This window comes from Balaenoptera acutorostrata, chromosome 11, assembly GCF_949987535.1.
Source record: "Balaenoptera acutorostrata chromosome 11, mBalAcu1.1, whole genome shotgun sequence".
NCBI lineage: Eukaryota > Metazoa > Chordata > Mammalia > Artiodactyla > Balaenopteridae > Balaenoptera > Balaenoptera acutorostrata.
In genome coordinates this window covers 64882411-64905311 of record NC_080074.1, presented here as the reverse complement: position 1 = coordinate 64905311, position 22901 = coordinate 64882411, and the positions used below count along the sequence as shown (strand labels likewise).

At 39.1% G+C, this 22901-nt stretch overlaps 1 protein-coding gene across 1 annotated transcript in view; it reads right to left on the bottom strand.

Annotated features, from left to right (window-relative positions):
* FAM186A (family with sequence similarity 186 member A) overlaps positions 1 to 22901 on the bottom strand; it is an 83956-nt gene that overhangs the window by 10200 nt on the left and 50855 nt on the right. Inside the window, 3 exon segments of the mRNA XM_007179793.2 lie at positions 2513 to 3523; positions 3632 to 5587; positions 5874 to 7413. Of these exon segments, the coding sequence (XP_007179855.2) occupies positions 2513 to 3523; positions 3632 to 5587; positions 5874 to 7413 (4507 nt within the window).

Genomic DNA, 22901 nt, shown 5'->3' with positions numbered 1-22901 from the left:
ACTCAGGGCAAATCAAATGAACAAAGATGGCCTTGTGGCCACATCACCAATACTTTTTAGTATAGTTCTGAAGGTACTAATCAATTCAGGTAGACAGGGACAGAAATGAGATGTTTAAAAGTTGGAAATTCTAGATGTAAAAAATTATTATTTGCAGGTGATATGATTATGTAATTGGAAAACTCAAGAATATCAACTGAAAAACTATCACATGCTTTTGAATACAGTAAGATGGCTGCATACAAAATTGATATAGAGAAATCTAGCCTTCATTTATACAAGTAACAACCAGTTAGAAGGTATCATAGAAGAAGAGAGTCCATTTACAATAGTAACAACAAAAATAAAAACTAACAAGATATACACTTATGGCAGAATATGCAAGAGCTAGATGAAAACTTTAGAATGCTCCAACAGGACACACACACACACACACACACACACACGCCCATGCACACACACACGACCTGAACAAAAACAAAGGTATATCATTTTCTTGAATAGGAAGACTATATTAGTAAAGATAAGCTGGGTTTTGCATTTTTTATAATGCAAAATATTGAAAACAACATAAATGTTCATCAGAGGTTAAGTAAATTCTGGTAAATCTAGACATTGGAATACTATGAAACTATAAAATGGATGAGTAGCCTTTTTATATATTAATACCTAAATTCTAACTTGTTATAAAAAAAATCAAACATTGTAACTTTAAAATTTGTAAAGAGAGGGATAAAAGAGCATGTATACTTTTCTGCATATGCAGAAAATATTTCTGGGTGGAATACATTAGTAGCCCAGGGGGAGGGGCCTAATGGCCAAGAATAGGACTATTAAGGAGGCTTTTCACTCTACCATTTATATGTTTAGAATATCATATCAAAAAAAATATATTGTACCAGGTGAATGTGCAATTTATTTATTTTAATTTAAATATAACAAAGGAAAAAAGACATAAGGGAACTGGAGAATGACCAGAAACATGTTATTTAAAGTTCTCAAGTGTTTCATCCATTTTTTTACATGTTTACATGTAAAAACAGATTTAAAGGACTAGGAATATTCATTCTGGAAAGAGAAAACTAAAGACAGCTATAGAGCAGAATATTTTTCAACAATTGTAAGATAAGCTTTGAAATGAAGATTTCTGCCGATATACTAGATGTCTTTCTTTTGCACCTTGTTGTTCCAGTGCTTAGTTTTCAAATGATTTCAATCCTCAAAAATGTAAATTTCGGGGCTTCCCTGGTGGCGTAGTGGTTGAGAATCTCCCTGCCAATGCAGGGGACACGGGTTCGAGCCCTGGTCTGGGAAGATCCCACATGCCGCGGAGCAACTGGGCCCGTGAGCCACAACTACTGAGCCTGCGCGTCTGGAGCCTGTGCTCCGCAGCAGGAGAGGCCGCGATGGTGAGAGGCCCGCGCACTGCGATGAAGAGTGGTCCCCGCTTGCCGCAACTAGAGAAAGCCCTAGCACAGAAACGAAGACCCAACACAGCCAAAAAATAAATAAATAAATAAATTAAGAATGCAAATGACCCAAGGATCAGGTGTTTCAATTAAAAAAAAAAAAAAAGTAAAAATCATTAAAAAACAAAATGTAAATTTCGTGAGAACAGGGTACTTTGTTTTATTCACTACTGTATCCCTGGCACCTAGAACAAGGCCTGCCACATAGTACACATTCAATAAATATTTGTTGAATAAATGACATCGATTGTTCCTATAATTAATGATAGCTTTTTCTATCATAGGTCTTAGTTTGGCATCTTGTAATTTTAGGTTAAAAGAATTCTCCAAATAAGCTAACAAAATATCATAAATCAACTATTAAAAAAAGGGGGAAAAATTCTACAATAAAAAATAACTTTTTTTAAATCCCCAAAATAGTAAGTTGGTAACCTCAAACACAAAGACCAAGAATGGCAGACTAATTGTCACTTTCCTGACCGATTTCTGATATTTGCAATTTAAAAAATTCAGGACTAGAATCTTTCCTCCAGGTCACTCCAGCTGCAAGGCTGCCATGGCAACACAATGTACATAAACCTGCCATCTACCACTTTAAGAATCATAAATCTTCTCTTCAACTTTACTTCAATAAAAAATAAATTAAAAAAAAAAAGAATCATAGATCTTCTGGTGAACCCAAGATGAAAGTAATTCAGAGTAACTGGAAACATTTCTAAACTTCTGAAGTTGATATTTTGGAGACCAACCATGATCCACAAAATATACTTAAACATCTCTGCTAGAGACATAAATGAATGAAATAGATGTTATAAGACATTTTTTATTTCCTAAAAAATATACCTCCTTTTACTATCTTAAATATGCTTCCATTCCTTTTACTATCTTAAATATGCTTCCATTCCACAGACCTTCTATAAGAAAATCTTTTAGAACATCTAATCTGACAAATATGTATATACTTATAGGGCAATGAGGGAGGATATTTGAAATCAGGACTAAACCTGATTTCAGAAAACTGGACACACAATATTTATATCTACCTTGCACACTGGATCAGCCTATAGGCAATGTACTTGCGGAATAGGTATCCCAGCCGAACTTTGTCCGTATGAAGTGTCTCAATTATGAGATTCCTCGCTGTTGTGTGTAGTTGTGAAGGGAGTGTAGAAGCTTTTGTCGCCTGATTTAAGAGAATCAGGTTCTTCCGCTGAGCCTCCACATCAACAAAATAGTTTTGTTCTTTGAGCTCTTGGGGATAGGAAGTGGGCACCATCATCTTGGGTTTCTTGGTACCTGAAAGTGAAGTTAGTATCCAGGGCTTATCTATACGGGGAAATCGGGATTTCTGGTCCCATTCAGAAGGTGAGCTCTGTGATGTTTTGCGTAGTTGAGTAGTAAGAGAAGGTAGTGATATTACAGGCTTAATTAGAGTAGGAAGGGCCCCCTCATCAGTGTAAGGGGTTTGGGATACTGGTGTCCTGTAATCAGTGAGATAGGACTTAAATGTTCTAAATTGTTCCATGGCAAAAGGATCTCGGGGTCTCTGGATTTCTTCATAAGTGTCAGAGACCTCTGATATTTGGAACTTCTTAGTGGTGAAAGGGGCTTGAGGTACCTTGAAACTTGGAGCACTGGGATGGACCAATGCTGATTTAGGTTTCAGAGAAGAAATAATTGACAATCTTTCCTTACTTTTCTTAGAGACAGGAGAGGACAAATTTTTCTGGGGCTTTCCAGGGGTTGAGGGAGCCCACAGTGTAGGGGGATGCCCAGGGGTGGGAGGGATCCATAGTGGGGAAGCTTGCCCAGGAAGGGCCCATGGTGACAGATGCTGCCTAAGGGTAGAAGGGGCTTGTAGATAGGGAGATTGCTCATGGGTGGCAGAGGTCTGGAATGCCTGAGGCTGCTCAGAGAGGGTTAAGGGTCCAGATTCCAAGAGTTCCTCAGGGGTGGAAGAGACCCCAGGAACCAAGCACTTCCCAGGAGAGAAAGGAGCCCAGATACTGGAAATCTGTGCAGAGGTGGCTGGGACTCCAGATATAAGGGGCTGTCTGGGGTCAAGAAGGGGCTTCGATATCAGAGGCAACTGGGGAGTCACAATGTCCCTAGGTATGAAGAATTGCCTAGAACTAAGAAGGGCCTCTGGTGCAAGGGGCTGCCCTGGAGTGGGAGAGGGCCCAGATATTGGGCTGGGGACTGGAGTTGGGAACTGAACAGAGGTGGATTGACCCTTAGAAACTGGGGTCTGTCTAGAGGAAGGAAAAGTCTGTGATGCCAGGAGCTTCCTGGGTTCTGAAGGAATCCTCATTCCCAAGGATTTCCCAGGGACAAAGGGGGCTTGTGTAAGAGGAGACCTTGATATCTGCAAAGGAGTAGAAGAGACCTCAAATATAGGGGACTTCTCAGCAACAGGAGCAGATGATACTGGGGACTGCTTAGGAATGTGAGGAGCACGTGTTGTGACAGATTTATCAGTAATGGAAAAGATCCCAACTTCCAGGGTATGTCCTGAAGGAGGACCAGCCCTGGGTGGTAAGGGCTGCTCATTAATGAGAAGAGCTCCTAATTTTAGGTCCTGCTCAGACCTAAGAGTAATACCCATGGACTGGGCCTGTCCTGGGGTGAAAGGGGCTCCCAAAGGTTGGGTTTGTTCTGGGATGTGGGGAGAGTCTAAGGTATAGTTGTTATCTGAGGTGGGAGGAACTCCTAATTCCTCAAACTGTTCTGGAGAGAGAGAAACCCCCAATGCTTGAGCCTGTCCTAAAGTGAAAGGGGCCCCCAAGTCCTGGGCCTGCTGAGGGGTGACATGGATCCCCAGTGCCTGGGCCTGTTGAGGGGTGAGAGTGATCCCCAGTGCCTGGGCCTGCTGAGCGGTGACATGGGTCCCCAGGGCCTGGGCCTGTTGAGGGGTGAGAGTGACCCTCAGTGCCTGGGCCTGCTCAGGTGTGTGGGCTGCTCCCAAACCCTGAGACATCTTAGGAGTAGGGGTTTCCCCCAATTCCTGAACCTGATGAGAGGTGGGGGTGATTCCCAGGGCCTTGGCCTCTTCAGGGGTGAGGTCAATTTCCATTGCCTGGGCCTGCTGAGGGGTAAGAGTAATGGACTTTGTGGGAGACTGTCCAGAAATAGAAAAGGCTCCTGGTGAGGAAGATTGTGTAGAGATGGGAGGAATGATTGGTATGGGGTGCTTTCCATCAGCCAGATTCTCTAATTTCTTAAGATTCCCATTGAACTCTCTTCTTTGGTGTAACTGCAATGCGTCTTTTGGCGTGCTATGCCACCTGGAAGGCAATGTCACTGAAGTGTGACTGAGCACCTGTTCTAGTTGTTCAAAAGTCTTCATCTCCTTTGCTGTTTTCTGCTTCTGCCTTTCATGGTCCTCTACCTTTCTCCTTGGCTTCTGCTTCTCCTCCTCTCTCTCCCAACTGTTTTCTTGTTCCAGATATCTCACTTCCTTCTGAACCTGCATCATCTGCTGTCCTTTCTCCTTCTCCAAGGGCACTCCTTGTTCTTTCATTTTTTGCTTCCATGCTTCCAGCTGCTGCTGCTTTGACTTCTGATGCCCTTCTTTCTCCTCTTCCCTTTTCTTTTGCTTCTCATCTGGCTCAATCTGCTTTTGCAGCCTCTGTTTTTGGTGTCCCTTCCATACCTCTTCTTCCTGCCACTGTTTCTGCTTCTGTTGCCCTTGCTTTCCCTCCTTCATTGGGAGCCATGCCTCTTCCTTTTCCAAATTCTTATTTATCATCTCATAGCTCCTTTCTTCTAGCCTTTGTTTTTCCTTCTCCTTATGGTCTTTCCCTACCATTGAGGCTACTGGAACATCCCTTTCACTTTCTATTTCAGCCAAGATCATTTGTATTAAATTGTCAGTTAGTGGGTCAAGGCTCTCCTGTGAAAGTAAGGTGCTAACTTCCGACTTCGTGGTAATCTGCTTCTGAAAATGCAATTCTGGCATAAATGAGACCACCTTTTTTAGTTTCATAGGTTTCTCTCCAATTTGTCCTGCATTTTTTATATCTTTGTATTTTCTCAAGATTTTTGTCACAGTTTCAGCCACTTTTTGGAAATATTCCTCCATTTTTGCCTTTATGATTCCTAATTTTTCAACTTCTGCTCTTTTTTTTTTTTTTTATAAATTTATTTATTTATTTTTATTTTTGGCTGTGCTGGGTCTTCGTTTCTGTGCGAGGGCTTTCTTTAGTTGTGGCAAGCGGGGCCACTCTTCATCGCGGTGCGCGGGCCTCTCACTATCGCGGCCTCTCTTGTTGCGGAGCACGGGCTCCAGACGCGCAGGCTCAGTAACTGTGGCTCATGGGCCCAGTTGCTCTGCGGCATGTGGGATCTTCCCAGACCAGGGCTCGAACCCGTGTCCCCTGCATTGGCAGGCAGATTCTCAACCACTGCGCCACCAGGGAAGCCCCTGCTCTTTTTAATAATAACTCTTGTTTTGACCTAGTCTTTTTATCCAAAGGCTTTCTTATGTTATCAATTTTCTCTTTTAGGAATGACACCATGGCTTTCTGAAATTCTTCTAGGTTACTCTGTTCTCTTTTGCCATCTGGAATTCCTGAAATCTCTTTAGTTATCCTAGATTGTAATTTAACAAGTTCAAGAGACTTGACTTTCTTGGCGAAGACAGACATATCCTTCTCTTCAGTTTTTTCTTCTTTGCTTATAATGGTTCCTGGAGAGATTTGGTGTTTCTTTCCTTTTATTTTCATTTTCTCAGAGGAATAATCAAGTTGGCTCAACCTGGATGGCTCTGCTTGGCTACTCATCTCACTTCTGCCTTCTTTGTCCGTTGACTCAGTGGTGAGTTCCTCTTTATTCTCTGAAGAAATTTGACTTTCGCTATGTGAATATTCAGGTTTGGCTTTCCTGAGTCTTTCCCATATACTACTTGTTCCATTTTTGCCACCTTGGCTCTTTGTGTCAGAAGGGAAATCAGAAGGGAAATGTTGACTTTTTGATTCAGTGAGTGACTTTGATTTGCCTTCAGAAAAGGATTTTATTTCTTTTCTCTTCTTTTCTAGTGCTTGTAATTCAAAGTGGTGATCAAGTTTGGTCCCTGAGACTTTCTGTTTACGTTTATCATCATTCACATTTGATTCAGAGGTCTCCTGCACATATGGGCCTTTTGTGCGCTTTCCTTTCTGTGATTGGTACTGATCAGTCCCATCTTTATGAAAGGCACCGCCTTTCTTCGCTGATATCTTATCTGTAATGATATCTTCAGTGATCTCTTCAGAAGCCTTTTTCTGTTTTTTTTCAGGTAAAGGGTATTGCTGGTCAGTTATATCTGGAATCATCTCACCTTGGGCTGTATATGAAGGAGATGAGTCCCACTTGATCCCCAAGGCTTTGGTCCCTTTGGGGGGGGCCTCATCTACAATGATTTCAAATTCTTTGGCCAAAATATTATCTACACTGTCTTCTGTGTCAGCTTGGCTAATGACTAATTGTGGAGAAGGCTCAGGTAACACTCTCAGTGTTGATGTGGGCAATGCTTGGTGTTCTACGCCTTTGGATCGAATAAGGTGTTCATATTTTTCTTCTGCTTCTTGAAGTTTCTGCTGAAGCATTTCATTTTTTTTACTGAGATCTTGTATTATCTTCAGAGAAATCTCTTTTTCTTTTTCACTTGTCTCATTTGTATACATATTGGCACTTTGGAGGTTAATAACTTTCACTTCATCATTTAGTGTACTCAGAGCTTTAGAAAGGTTTACTATTGTTGATGACATATATTTAATAGCATTGTTTTCCAATTTATTGAACACTGCAGTACCTATGAGTTCCTGTAGCATATCTTGGATTTCTGAAACCTTTGTATTTGTTGCAAATTGATCACTAATCATCTGATCTGGTCTTAACGCATGAGCTGTTGCAGGTCGCTTTATAACTCTTTCTTTCCAAGATTTCCGTAGAGAACCTCTAGATGCTAGAAGAATAAATAAATAAATAAATAAATAAAATAATGAGATTGCATTTCTTCTTTTGTGCTGTGCTCTATGTTTAAGCCTAAGGAATTTAGCCTAAATTAACAGATAGATATAGGATAAAATTTCATCAGGAAGTTTGGCCCCAAAATAAACAGCATTATTTTCAAAAGAATGACTCTTTTCCCACAATCATCTAGAAGTTCTTCTTCCAGAGTTTAGGAGAAGAACTCAGCTGTGACCTCAACTTACTTTTGATTACAATTTTGAGATTAGACATAAGGTAAACCAGAAATTTCCTTTGGTTTTGATTATGCTTGGTGCTTTCCATTTTCTTTCTTGGGTTCCTATCTTTCTTTTCTCCCTTTTCTGAGTTGAAGCTAACCTTGGTTCTTTCAAAAGGATCACAAAAGAATAGAAGACAAACATTTGAAGGGATTTCCAAAATGGCTGAACGAGAAACTCAGCAAATTTTTCCCAAAAACGCAATGAAAAAACTGAGCAAAACTGCCAAAAACAATCATTTTAGGACTTTGGAAACTGACCAAAGGCATACAACAAATTGAGAAGAATTTATTCAAGAAAAATTTGCTATGATGTTTTAGCCTGGAGCTGCTTTCATCTCCAACTCCCTAGCCCTATGGCCTGGTAGTTCTACCAGAGTAAGGCAGCCTGTGAGGACTGACAGCTCTACTGCCTGAGGGGGTTGATTTGATCTGGAGCAAAGCAATTCTTTAACAATAATACTTTAACCCATACACAGATCCATTAGCAAAGAGTAGAAGCCTTACTGGATCAATCTGGATTAATTAACGATTGACTAATCATTGACTGACCACTAAGCTATGCTGACCCAAAAGTAACCCCTAAAATTCGGGCTTAAAAATAAAAACAAACAAACAAAAAACCACAACTGAGCAGAGATATCAGTGGCTGCCCACTGTGGGGGATACAGACTCCACCAAATTAGTCCAGACAAGTCACTAAAAAACAAACCAAAAAGGCAACAAAAACAAACTCTGGAGGTTGTAAGGAGAATCAAAATCCAGAGTTGCTACAATATATTACCTAAAATGTCCAATTTTCAACATAAAAAAAAGCATGCAAAGAAACAGAAAAGTGTGACCCATACACAGGAGGAAAAGCAGTCAATAGAAATTGTCTCAGGGACCAGGGAGAGGAGGTGGGCAGATGTTGGACTTATCAGAAAAAAGAAGCAGTTATAAATACGTCCAAAAAACTAAAAGAAACCATATTTTAAAATAAAAGTATGATGACAATTACTCATCAAATAGAGCATATCATTAAAGAGATGAAAATTGGAAAACCAAGTGGAAAAATTAGAGTTGAGTAGTACAATAACTGAAATGAAAAATTCACCAAAAGGGCTCAACAGCATATTTGAGCTTACAGAAGAAAATAACCAGCAAACCTGATGCTAGATTACTAGAGGTTGTCTACTCTGAAGAACAGGGAGGAAAAAGAATAAAGAAAAATGAACAAAGCCTCAGAGACTTGTAGGATACCATCAAGCATACCAATGTACAAGCAATAGAAGTCCCAGAAGAAGAAGACAGTGGGGCATTAAAAATATTTGAAGAAATAATGGCCAGATCATCCCAATTTTGATGAAAAACATCAATCAACACATTCAAGAAGCTCAGCAAATTCTAAGTGGGATAAATACTGAAAGATTGATACCTAGAACATCATGGTCAAACTGTTGAAAACCAGACAAACTGAGAATCTTTAAAGCAAAAAGAGAAAAATGATTCATCACAATCAAAGGAGACTCATTTAGAACAGGGGAACCACAGTAAATTTAACAGGTCACTTCTTATCGGAAACAGTGGAGGCAGAAGGCAGTGGGATGGTATATTCATAGTGCTGAAAGAATAATACTATTAACCAAGAATTCTATATCCAGCAAAACTATTCTTCAAAAATAACCAGCAGCTGACCGCCACAGCAACAGTCAGCTCTACCCACCACCAGAGCCTCCCATCAAGCCTCTTAGATAGCCTCAACCACCAGAGGGCAGACAACAGAAGCAAGAAAAACTACAATCCTGCAGCCTGTGGTCCAAAAACCACAGTTACAGAAAGACAGAGAAGATGAAAAGGCAGAGGGCTATGTACCAGATGAAGGAACAAGAAAAAACCCCAGAAAAACAACTAAATGAAGTGGAGATAGGCAACCTTCCAGAAAAAGAATTCAGAATAATGATAGTGAAGATGATCCAGGACCTCGGAATAAGAATGGAGGCAAAGATTGAGAAGATGCAAGAAATGATTAACAAAGACCTAGAAGAATTAAAGAACAAACAAACAGAGATGACCAATACAATAACTGAAATGAAAACTACACTAGAAGGAATCAATAGCAGAATAACTGAGGCAGAAGAACGGATAAGTGACCTGGAAGACAGAATGGTGGAATTCACTGCTGCAGAACAGACTAAAGAAAAAAGAATGAAAAGAAATGAAGACAGCCTAAGAGACCTCTGGGACAACATTAAACGCAACAACATTCGCATTATAGGGGTCCCAGAAGGAGAAGAGAGAGAGAAAGGACCAGAGAAAATATTTGAAGAGATTATAGTCGAAAACTTCCCTAACATGGGAAAGGAAATAGCCACCCAAGTCCAGGAAGCGCAGAGAGTCCCATACAGAATAAACCCAAGGAGAAACACGCCGAGACACATAGTAATCAAAGTGGCAAAAATTAAAGACAAAGAAAAATTACTGAAAGCAGCAAGGGAAAAACGACAAATAACATACAAGGGAACTCCCATAAGGTTAACAGCTGATTTCTCAGCAGAAACTCTGCAAGCCAGAAGGGAGTGGCATGATATACTTAAAGTGATGAAAGGGAAGAACCTACAACCAAGATTACTCTACCCGGCAAGGATCTCATTCAGATTCGATGGAGAAATCAAAAGCTTTACAGACAAGCAAAAGCTAAGAGAATTCAGCACCACCAAACCAGCTCTACAACAAATGCTAAAGGAACTTCTCTAAGTGGGAAACACAAGAGAAGAAAAGGACCTACAAAAACAAACCCAAAACAATTAAGAAAATGGTCATAGGAACATACATATCGATAATTACCTTAAATGTGAATGGATTAAATGCCCCAACCAAAAGACATAGACTGGCTGAATGGATACAAAAACAAGACCCATATATATGCTGTCTACAAGAGACCCACTTCAGACCTAGGGACACATACAGACTGAAAGTGAGGGGATGGAAAAAGATATTCCATGCAAATGGAAATCAAAAGAAAGCTGGAGTAGCTATACTCATATCAGATAAAATAGACCTTAAAATAAAGAATGTTACAAGAGACAAGGAAGGACACTACATAATGATCCAGGGATCAATCCAAGAAGAAGATATAACAATTATAAATATATATGCACCCAACATAGGAGCACCTCAATACATAAGGCAACTGCTAACAGCTATAAAAGAGGAAATCGACAGTAACACAATAATAGTGGGGGACTTTAACACCTCACTTACACAATGGACAGATCATCCAAAATGAAAATAAATAAGGAAACAGAAGCTTTAAATGACACAATAGACCAGATAGATTTAATTGATATATATAGGACATTCCATCCAAAAACGGCAGATTACACGTTCTTCTCAAGTGCGCACGGAACATTCTCCAGGATAGATCACATCTTGGGTCACAAATCAAGCCTCAGTAAATTTAAGAAAATTGAAATCATATCAAGCATCTTTTCTGACCACAACGCTATGAGATTAGAAATGAATTACAGGGAAAAAAACGTAAAAAACACAAACACATGGAGGCTAAACAATACGTTACTAAATAACCAAGAGATCACTGAAGAAATCAAACAGGAAATCAAAAAATACCTAGAGACAAATGACAATGAAAACACGACGACCCAAAACCTATGGGATGCAGCCAAAGCGGTTCTAAGAGGGAAGTTTATAGCTATACAAGCCTACCTAAAGAAACAAGAAAAATCTCAAGTAAACAATCTAACCTTACACCTAAAGAAACTAGAGAAAGAAGAACAAAAAAAACCCAAAGTTAGCAGAAGGAAAGAAATCATAAAGATCAGAGCAGAAATAAATGAAATAGAAACAAAGAAAACAATAGCAAAGATCAATAAAACTAAAAGTTGGTTCTTTGAGAAGATAAACAAAATTGATAAGCCATTAGCCAGACTCATCAAGAAAAAGAGGGAGAGGACTCAAATCAATAAAATCAGAAACGAAAAAGGAGAAGTTACAACAGACACCGCAGAAATACAAAACATCCTAAGAGACTACTACAAGCAACTTTATGCCAATAAAATGGACAACCTGGAAGAAATGGACAAATTCTTAGAAAGGTATAACCTTCCAAGACTGAATCAGGAAGAAACAGAAAATATGAACAGACCAATCACAAGTAATGAAATTGAAACTGTGATTAAAAATCTTCCAACAAACAAAAGTCCAGGACCAGATGGCTTCACAGGTGAATTCTATCAAACATTTAGAGAAGAGCTAACACCCATCCTTCTCAAACTCTTCCAAAAAATTGCAGAAGAAGGAACACTCCCAAACTCATTCTATGAGGCCACCATCACCCTGATACCAAAACCAGACAAAGACACTACAAAAAAAGAAAATTACAGACCAATATCACTGATGAATATAGATGCAAAAATCCTCAACAAAATACTAGCAAACAGAATCCAACAACACATTAAAAGGATCATACATCACGATCAAGTGGGATTTATCCCAGGGATGCAAGGATTCTTCAATATACGCAAATCAATCAATGTGATACACCATATTAACAAATTGAAGAATAAAAACCATATGATCATCTCAATAGATGCAGAAAAAGCTTTTGACAAAATTCAACACCCATTTCTGATAAAAACTCTCCAGAAAGTGGGCATAGAGGGAACCTACCTCAACATAATAAAGGCCATATATGACAAACCCACAGCAAACATCATTCTCAATGGTGAAAAACTGAAAGCATTTCCTCTAAGATCAGGAACGAGACAAGGATGTCCACTCTCACCACTATTATTCAACATAGTTCTGGAAGTCCTAGCCACGGCAATCAGAGAAGAAAAAGAAATAAAAGGAATACAAATTGGAAAAGAAGAAGTAAAACTGTCACTGTTTGCGGATGACATGATACTATACATAGAGAATCCTAAAACTGCCACCAGAAAACTGCTAGAGCTAATTAATGAATATGGTAAAGTTGCAGGTTACAAAATTAATGCACAGAAATCTCTTGCATTCCTATACACTAATGATGAAAAATCTGAAAGAGAAATTATGGAAACACTCCCATTTACCATTGCAACAAAAAGAATAAAATACCTAGGAATAAACCTACCTAGGGAGACAAAAGACCTGTATGCAGAAAACTATAAGACACTGATGAAAGAAATTAAAGATGATACAAATAGATGGAGAGATATACCATGTTCTTGGATTGGAAGAATCAACATTGTGAAAATGAGTATACTACCCAAAGCAATCTACAGATTCAATGCAATCCCTATCAAATTACCAATGGCATTTTTTACGGAGCTAGAACAAGTCATCTTAAAATTTGTATGGAGACACAAAAGACCCCGAATAGCCAAAGCAGTCTTGAGGCAAAAAAATGGAGCTGGAGGAATCAGACTTCCTGACTTCAGACTATACTACAAAGCTACAGTAATCAAGACAATATGGTACTGGCACAAAAACAGAAACATAGATCAGTGGAACAAGATAGAAAGCCCAGAGATTAACCCATGCACCTATGGTCAACTAATCTATGACAAAGGAGGCAAAGATATACAATGGAGAAAAGACAGTCTCTTCAATAAGTGGTGCTGGGAAAACTGGACAGCTACATGTAAAAGAATGAAATTAGAATACTCCCTAACACCATACACAAAAATAAACTCAAAATGGATTAGAGACCTAAATATAAGACTGGACACTATAAAACTCTTAGAGGAAAACATAGGAAGAACACTCTTTGACATAAATCACAGCAAGATCTTTTTTGATCCACCTCCTAGAGTAATGGAAATAAAAACAAAAATAAACAAGTGGGACCTAATGAAACTTCAAAGCTTTTGCACAGCAAAGGAAACCATAAACAAGACAAAAAGACAACCCTCAGAATGGGAGAAAATATTTGCAAATGAATCAACTGACAAAGGATTAATCTCCAAAATATATAAACAGCTCATTCAGCTCAATATCAAAGAAACAAACACCCCAATCCAAAAATGGGCAGAAGACCTAAATAGACATTTCTCCAAAGAAGACATACAGACGGCCACGAAGCACATGAAAAGATGCTCAACATCACTAATTATTAGAGAAATGCAAATCAAAACTACAATGAGGTATCACCTCACTCCTGTTAGAATGGGCATCATCAGAAAATCTACAAACAACAAATGCTGGAGAGGGTGTGGAGAAAAGGGAACCCTCTTGCACTGTTGGTGGGAATGTAAATTGATACAGCCACTATGGAGAACAATATGGAGGTTCCTTAAAAAACTAAAAATAGAATTACCATATGACCCAGCAATCCCACTACTGGGCATATACCCAGAGAAAACCGTAATTCAAAAGGACACATGCACCCGAATGTTCATTGCAGCACTATTTACAATAGCCAGGTCATGGAAGCAACCTAAATGCCCATCAACAGACGAATGGATAAAGAAGTCGTGGTACATATATACAATGGAATATTACTCAGCCATAAAAAGGAACGAAATTGAGTCATTTGTTGAGACGTGGATGGATCTAGAGACTGTCATACAGAGTGAAGTAAGTCAGAAAGAGAAAAACAAATATCGTATATTAATGCATGTATGTGGAACCTAGAAAAATGGTACAGATGAGCCAGTTTGCAGGGCAGAAGTTGAGACACAGATGTAGAGAATGGACATATGGACACCAAGGGGGGAAAACTGCGGTGAGGTGGGGATGGTGGTGTGCTGAATTGGGCGATTGGGATTGACATGTATACACTGATGTGTATAAAACTGATGCCTAATAAGAACCTGCAGTATAAAAAAACAAACAAAACAACTAATACTAAACTTTCATTGGGTTATTTGTATGGAAATATGTTAATATAAATGTTTCAGACATTACATGAAATTTCTAAAAATCTTATATTTGTATTTGTATGGAAATATGTTAATATAAATGTTTCAGACATTACAGGAAACTTCTAAAAATCTTATATGTTCTGGTATAAGGTTATAAGTAATAATCCTAGTTACTACTTTAAAATGTATATCTCAGAAATAACTAATTTTCTTGTCAACTGCATTATTATGAACTTTCATCAAATCTTTAACCATGGTCATTTTTAAGTCTTCTGTCATTTACAGACAGTTCTGGGTGTACTCTGATGATTTTGCAAATATGTTCCTATAAAAGGGTTTCATCTTCAAGGAATTCATGGAAAAGACTCTGACAAGTACAGGTTTCTGGTAACTGACTGTACTGCTGAACTGAATGAATAAGCATTTTCAGAACTCTAATGAAAAACTGATGAACTCATAAAAGTGCTAACAAAAGATCAAGATGAAAAAAAAAATTAATTACATGGGACTGAGTGAACTGATGAGGATGAGTATAATTTTTGTGACTTTCTGTCTGAATTAAAAAAAAAAAATCCCACAAGGACTCAGAGGCAAAGAATATACAAATCAATTTTCACTGCAAAGTAAAGGAGCTGTTACAGTGGAGGATTACTGGACTGAATGTCAATATTATGACATAGTATGAGTGTGTTTCATGTTTGGTAATTGCAATCATTGTTGCTTTTGTTGTGGTCATCCATGTACAATGCTTGGTGTCAGTCTATTTATCTCTTGTAAAAATAAAATACAGTGTGTGTGTGTGGAAAAAAAAAAAAAAATAACCAGCAAACTTGATGCTAGTTTACCAGAAGTTAAGACATCCATTCCCTGAAATAACACTCCTCCCAAAGTAGCATGAATGTACAGCCCTCACAACCATCATTATTACATGTTTTTAAACACTTCTCTAAATGTATTACAGAAGAGCTTTCACATCCATTCACTGAAATAACACTCCTGTCAAAGTTGCTTTCAGTGAACACTCATATATCCATAGTTAATAAGTGTATATTTAAACTCTTCTCTAAATGCATTACAGAATGTCTGTCACATCCATTCACTGAAATAAGTACATGCTTCTCAAAGTAGCATGCATGTACAACTCTTTTTTTTAAATGAAGGTAAGAAATAATATATACCGACAGCAAGTAAGCATATGAGAAGATGCTCAATATCACTTGTCATTAGAGAATTGAAATTACGATGAGATACTGTTACACACCTATTAAAATAGCTAAAATTAAAAAAAAAAAGATAATACCAATGCTAGCAAGGATATGGAGTAATCGGAATTTCTGTTTATTGCTGGTGGGAATGAAAAATGGTACAGATACTTGAGAAGACAGTTTGGCAGTTTCTTACAAAATTGCTTACAAAATAACGTAGTCTTTTTTTTTAATTTACTACTATTTTTAATTAATTAATTAATTTATTTATTTATTTATTTTTGCCTGCATGGGGTATTTTTTGCTACGCACGGGCTTTCTCTAGTTGTGGTGAGTGGGGGCTATACTCTTCATTGTGGTGCACGGGCTTCTCATGGCTTCTCTTGTTGTGGAGCACAGGCTTTAGGCATGCGGGCTTCAGTAGTTGTGGCACGTGGGCTCAGTAGTTGTGGCTCACGGGCTCTAGAGTGCAGGCTTAGTAGTTGTGGTGCACAGGCTTAGTTGCTCTGCGGCATGTGGATCTTCCCGGACCAGGGATCGAACCTGTGTCCCTGCGTTGGCAGGCAGATTCTTAACCACTGTGCCACCAGGGAAGTCCCAAATATTTATTTATTTATTTGGCTGCACCAGGTTTAGTTGCGGCACGCAGGATCTTCGTTGCGGCATGCAGACTTCTTAGTTGCGGCATGTGGACTCTTAGTTGCGGCACGTGGGATTTAGTTCCCTGACCAGGGATGGAACCCGGGCCTGCATTGGGAGCGCAGAGTCTTGACCACTGGACCACCAGGGAAGTCCCAATGTAGTCTTATATGATTCAGCAATCATGCTTCTCGGTATTTTCCCAGTTAATTTGAAAACTTACATCCACACAAAAAACTTGCGTGAGAATGTTTATAGTAGCTTTATTCTTAATCACCAAAACCTGAAAGCAGCCAAAATGTCCTTCAATAGGGAGATAAACAAACTGTGGTACATCTGTACAATGAAATATTATTCAGCAATAAAAAGAAATAAGCGGGGCTTCCCTGGTGGCACAGTGGTTGAGAGTCTGCCTGCCAATGCAGGGGACACGGGTTCGAGCCCTGGTCTGGGAGGATCCCACATGCCGCGGAGCAACTGGGCCCGTGAGCCACAATTGCTGAGCCTGCGCGTCTGGAGCCTGTGCTCCGCAACAAAAGAGGCCGCGATAGTGAGAGGCCCGCGCACCGCGATGAAGAGTGGCCCCCGCTTGCCACAACTGGAGAAAGCCCTAGCACAGAGACGAAGACCCAACACAGCCATAAATAAATTAATTAATTAAAAAAAAAAAAAAAGAAATAAGCTATTAAGCCACAAAAAGTTATGGAGGAAACTTAAATGTGTATCGCTAAGAAATAGAAACCTGTCTGGAAAAGCTACATGCTGCATAATTCCAATTATATGACATTCTTGACAAGTCAAAACTATAGGGACCCTAAAAAAACAGTGGTTGCCAGAGTCTTGGAGAGAGAGGGGAAGGATTAAACACAGGGGATTTTTAGGATGGAGAAACTATTCTGTATGATACTGTAATGGTGGATACATGACAGTATACATTTGTCAAACCCCACAGAACTCTACAGTACAAAGAGTGAAACTACGTAGGCAAATTTTTAAAAATAACCATCTAGGAGGTAAGGGGATCCCAGGAAGGAATTCAGACTGTGATATGAGAATCTAACCGTATTAGAAATGTGTGACACAACCTCACTGAAAGAAATGGCAGGGGTGGGGAAGAGGGAGTGTTGCTGACCTAAGTAACTGGAAATGAAAGGATTCTGTAAGACCAAGACAAAAGGAACTACATATGAGGGCTGTACTCTAGTTGATAAGTTGTTTCCCATGGGAGTATGGGTTAATAATTCTGATACTGCTATACATGTATACTGGGCTGAATAAGTAAATGGATGGCAGATGGTAGGAACAGGTTTCTCACTGCTTTGGGTAGGAATTTACTGATAAGCAAGGGGAGGGAGCTAGAATGATCCATGTGATAATGAATTAGAGTTAGAGACATTGACAAGCACTCATGTTTAGCTTAATGTAGTTACAGATGATTATATACATAAATGTTTATAGATATGTGTATATTCATGGGTCAGCACACGCACACATTTTTTTTGCTCTGTCAGATGAGAGGGCCAAGGGAATTCCCTGGTGGTCTGGTGGTTAGGACTCCAAGCTCTCACTCCCGAGGGCCCAGGTTGAATCCCTGGTCAGGGAACTAAGACCCCACAAGCCAAAAGAAAAAAAGAAAGATGAGAGGGCCAAACAGAAATAACACCCTAGTAGCAATGACCACACATAGCAACCAGATCTTGGTTTTTTTTTTTTTTTTAATTTATTTATTTATTTTCGGCTGTGCTGGGTCTCCGCTTCTGTGCGAGGGCTCTCCCCAGTTGCGGCAAGCAGGGGCCACTCTTCATCGCGGTGTGCGGGTCTCTCACTATCGCGGCCTCTCTTGTTGCGGAGCACAGGCTCCAGACGCGCAGGCTCAGTAGTTGTGGCTCACGGGCTTAGTTGCTCCGCGGCATGTGGTATCTTCCCAGACCAGGGCTCGAACCCGTGTCCCCTGCATTGGCAGGCAGATTCTTAACCACTGTGCCACCAGGGAAGCCCCAGATCTTGGTTTTTAATACTATTCTCTAATGAAAGGAACCAGAAGTCCTTGGAGAAATGACAGATTCTAGAACTGGGGGAGGAAATATTCAAGACGAACCTGAAGCATCTTGTAACTTGTAAGTACCAGAAAGTAAGGAAGTGCTAAAAAGGAAAGATAGAATAAACCACATTGATGCGGGTATGTGAAAGGGGCACAAGAACCAACTGAGAGAGGTTCTGATGGCCAAAGCTGGAACTTGAGCAAGAAAATAAAGTAGTATTAGGTTATAACCCAAAGTATTAAATATCTGTGAGTTCATTTTGATATAAATAAATAATCTAATAAATTACTAAATAGGAGAGAAGAGACAAACTCCTGTGCTTAAAAGTTCAAATAATTTATGAAGATACTCCACCCTAGAGGAGGGGGCGCATAACTCTCCATTCCTTAAATGTGGGCTGCACATATAGACTTCCTTTTAAAGAGCACAATATGGAAAATGAGGAAAAAACTAACTTTGCAGTGGAGAAACCTGACAAGCACTATTTTAGCTAGGTGATCAAGGTCAACACTGAGTCATAAATCATTTGATAATATGTACCCTTGAAATGATATTGTGACAATAGTACTTTACCTCTGTGATCTTTCTCTCAAAACCCCATAGCCCCAGGGTAAATATGAGAAAAATATCAGCTGAATTCCAATAGAGGGGCATCTTACAATACACCTGACTGGTACTCCTCAAACCCATTAGGGACATCAAACACAAGGAAAAATCTGAGAAACTCTCACAGCCAAGAAAGCCTAAGGAGGCATGGCAACTAAATGTAATCTGGTACCCTGGATGGGCTCCTGAAACAGAAAAAGGACATTAGGTAAAAACAAGGAATTATTAATCAATTACAAACTTTAATTAATAATGTCTCAATATTGGTTTGTTAATTATAACAAATGCATCGGGCTTCCCTGGTGGCGCAGTGGTTGAGAATCTGCCTGCCAATGCAGGGGACACGGGTTCAAGCCCTGGTCTGGGAAGATCCCACATGCTGCGGAGCAACTACGCCCGTGAGCCACAATTGCTGAGCCTGCGCGTCTGGAGCCTGTGCTCCGCCACAAGAGAGGCCGCTACTGTGAGAGGCCCGCGCACCGCGATGAAGAGTGGCCCCCACTTGCCACAACTAGAGAAAGCCCTCGCACAGAAACGAAGACCTAACACAGCCATAAATGAATTAATAAATAAATACATGAATAAATAAAAATTAAAAAAAAAAAAAAAAAAAAAAACAAATGCATCATACTAATGTAAATATTAATAATAATAAAGTATGGTGAGATAAATGGAACTTTATTATATTCTCAATTTTTCTCTAAATCTAAAACTGCCTTAAAAAAATGAATGTGAAATGAAGACATTCCCAGATAAGCAACGACTTGGTGCTGGTAGACTGGCCTTACAAGACATAGTAAAGAAGTCTTTTAGGTTGAAAGAAAATGACACCAGAGGATAATGCAATTACACACAAGAAATAAAGAACACCAGTATATGTAAGTAAATTAAAAAGACGGTAAAAATATTGTTTTTCTTTTTTCTCTCTTAGTCAATTAAAAAGACAATCGTATAAAACAATAATTTATACAGACTTCCCTGGTGGCACAGTTGTTAAGAATGCTCCCGTCAATGCAGGGGACATGGGTTTAATCCCTGGTCCAGGAAGATCCGACATGCCTTGGAGCAACTAAGCCCGTGTGCCACAACTACTGAGCCCACATGCCACAACCACTGAAGCCCACGTGCCTAGAGCCTGTGCGCCACAACAAGAGAAGCCACCACAATGAGAAGCCTGCACACTGCAATGAAGAGTAGCCCCCGCTCGCTCCAACTAGAGAAAGCCTGCGTGCAGCAGCGAAGACCCAACACAGCCAAAAATAAATAAGTAAATAAATAAATAACAATAATTATAAAGCTATATTGTTGGGCATATAATACGTAAATATGTAATATATATGACAAAGCACAAAAGAGGGTAAGAGAATGGAGCTATTGGAGCAAAGATTCTATATTTTGCTGGAATTAAGTTAGTACTAATCTCTAGCAGATTGTGGTAATTTAAGATGTATACTGCAATTCCTAGAACAACCACTAAGAAAATTACTCCAAAAATGTAGGAAAAAATGGAATTAAAAGGTAGACTAGAGGGCTTCCCTGGTGGCGCAGTGGTTGAGAATCTGCCTGCCAATGCAGGGGACACGGGTTTGAGCCCTGGTCTGGGAAGATCCCACATGCCACGGAGCAACTGGGCCCATGAGCCACAGTTACTGAGCCTGCGCGTCTGGAGCCTGTGCTCCGCAACAAGAGAGGCCGCGATGGTGAGAGGCCCGCGCACCGCGATGAAGAGTGATCCCCACTTGCCGCAACTAGAGAAAGCCCTCGCACAGAAACGAGACTCAACACAGTCATAAATAAATAAATAAATAAATAAATAAAAGAACGTGAATTTCTTAAAAAAAAAATACAGCTCAAGTTCTCCTTCTTAAAAAAAAAAAAAAAAAGGTAGACTAGAAAATATCTGTTTAGGGGACTTCCCTGGTGGTGCAGTGGTTAAGATCCGCCTGCCAATGCAGGGGACACGGCTTTGATCCCTGGTCCGGGAAGATCCCACATGCCATGGAGCAAGTAAGCCCATGTGCTACAACTACTGAGCCTGCGCCCTACAGCCCACGAGCCACAACTACTGAGCCCGTGTGGCACAACTACTGAAGCCCACATGCCTAGAGCCTGTGCTCTGCAACAAGAGAAGCCACTGCAATGAGAAGCCTGCGAACCGCAACGAAGAGTAGCCCCCGCTTGCTGCAACTGAAGGAAGCCTGCATGCAGCAGCGAAGACCCAACACAGCTAAAAATTAAATAAATAAAAATAAAAATAAAATATCTGTTTAACACAGAAGGCAGTAAAAGAAGAAGAGAAGAAGAAAAAGATATATGAGACATATGGAAAACAGCAAAATAGCAGGTATATATCCAATCATATCAATAATTACATTAAATATGAATTAAACACTCCAGCCAAAAGTCAGAGATTTCCATATTGTATTTAAAAAAAAAAAAGCCCACAAGATCCAACTATAAGCAACACATCCTAGATTCAGTCTTGCTAACAGTAACCACAGGGGAGCTAGAGAGACTATACTAATATCAGACAAAATAAACTTTAAGGCAAAAAAAAAAAATGGTTCTAGAGACAACAGAAGACATTTTATAATGATAAAAGGGTCAGTTCATCAGGAAGCTAACACAATTATAAACATATGTGCATCTAACAACAGAGCCTTAAAATACAGGAAGCAAAAAAACTGACGAATTAAAGAGAGAAATAACAATAATAGTTGGAGAGTTCAATATCCCGCTCTCAATAATGGATAGAACAACTAGATAGAAAAATCAGCAAAGAGATACATAGAAGGCTAGAACAACAATATAAACCAACTATAAAACACTGCACCTGACAACAACCAGATATATATTCTTTTCAAGAACACATGGAATACTCTCCAGAATAGCTCATATGCTAGGCTATAAAACAAGTCCCAATAAATTTAAAAGAATTAAAATAATACAGAGCATGTTCCTCAATTGCAATGTGATAGATAGATGGATAGATAGATTATATATAATCTCCTTCTGGTTCTGCTCTCATGGTTGAATGCTGACTGATACAAGTTCATAATACAACACTAAAACCATGATCCATATAAGAAAAAAATGATAAATTGATGGAACGTCATCAAAATTAAACACTTTGGGGCTTCAAGGCACCATTAAGAAAATGAAAGACAAGCCACAGACTGGGAGAAAACATTTGTAAATCACTTTTCTGATAAAGGACTTGTATCCAGGATATATAAGGAACTCTTAAAACTCAATAATAAAAATGGCTAGGTATTTGAATAGACATTTCATCAAAGATATAGGAATGACTAATAAGCACATGAAAAAATGCTCAACATCATTAATAATTAGGGAAATGCAAATTAAAACCACAATGAGACACCACTTCACACTTATTAGAAAGGCTATAATAAAAAAGACAGACAATGACAAGTGTTGTTGAGGATGTGAAAAAACTGTAACCCTAATACACTGCTGATGGAAATTGAAATGGTGCTGTCACTTGGGAAATCAGTTAACAATTTCTTAAAAAGTTAAACATAAGTTTACCAGCAATGGATAAATAAATGACATAGAAATTCTACTCCTAGGTATCTCCAAAAAGAAATGAAATTTTATGTCCACACAAAAACTTATACATGTGTGTTCATAACAGCATTATTCATAAAAGCCAAAAAGTGGGAGCAATGCAAATGTCCATGCACTGGTAAATAGATAAGCAAAGTTTGGTATATGCAAACAATGGTGTACAATTGGCAATAGAAAGGAAGAAACTACTGATACATCCTATAACATGGCTGAACCTCAAAAACATTATGCTAAATGAAAGACACCAGACATAAAAGACTACATAAAATATGATTCCACTTTAT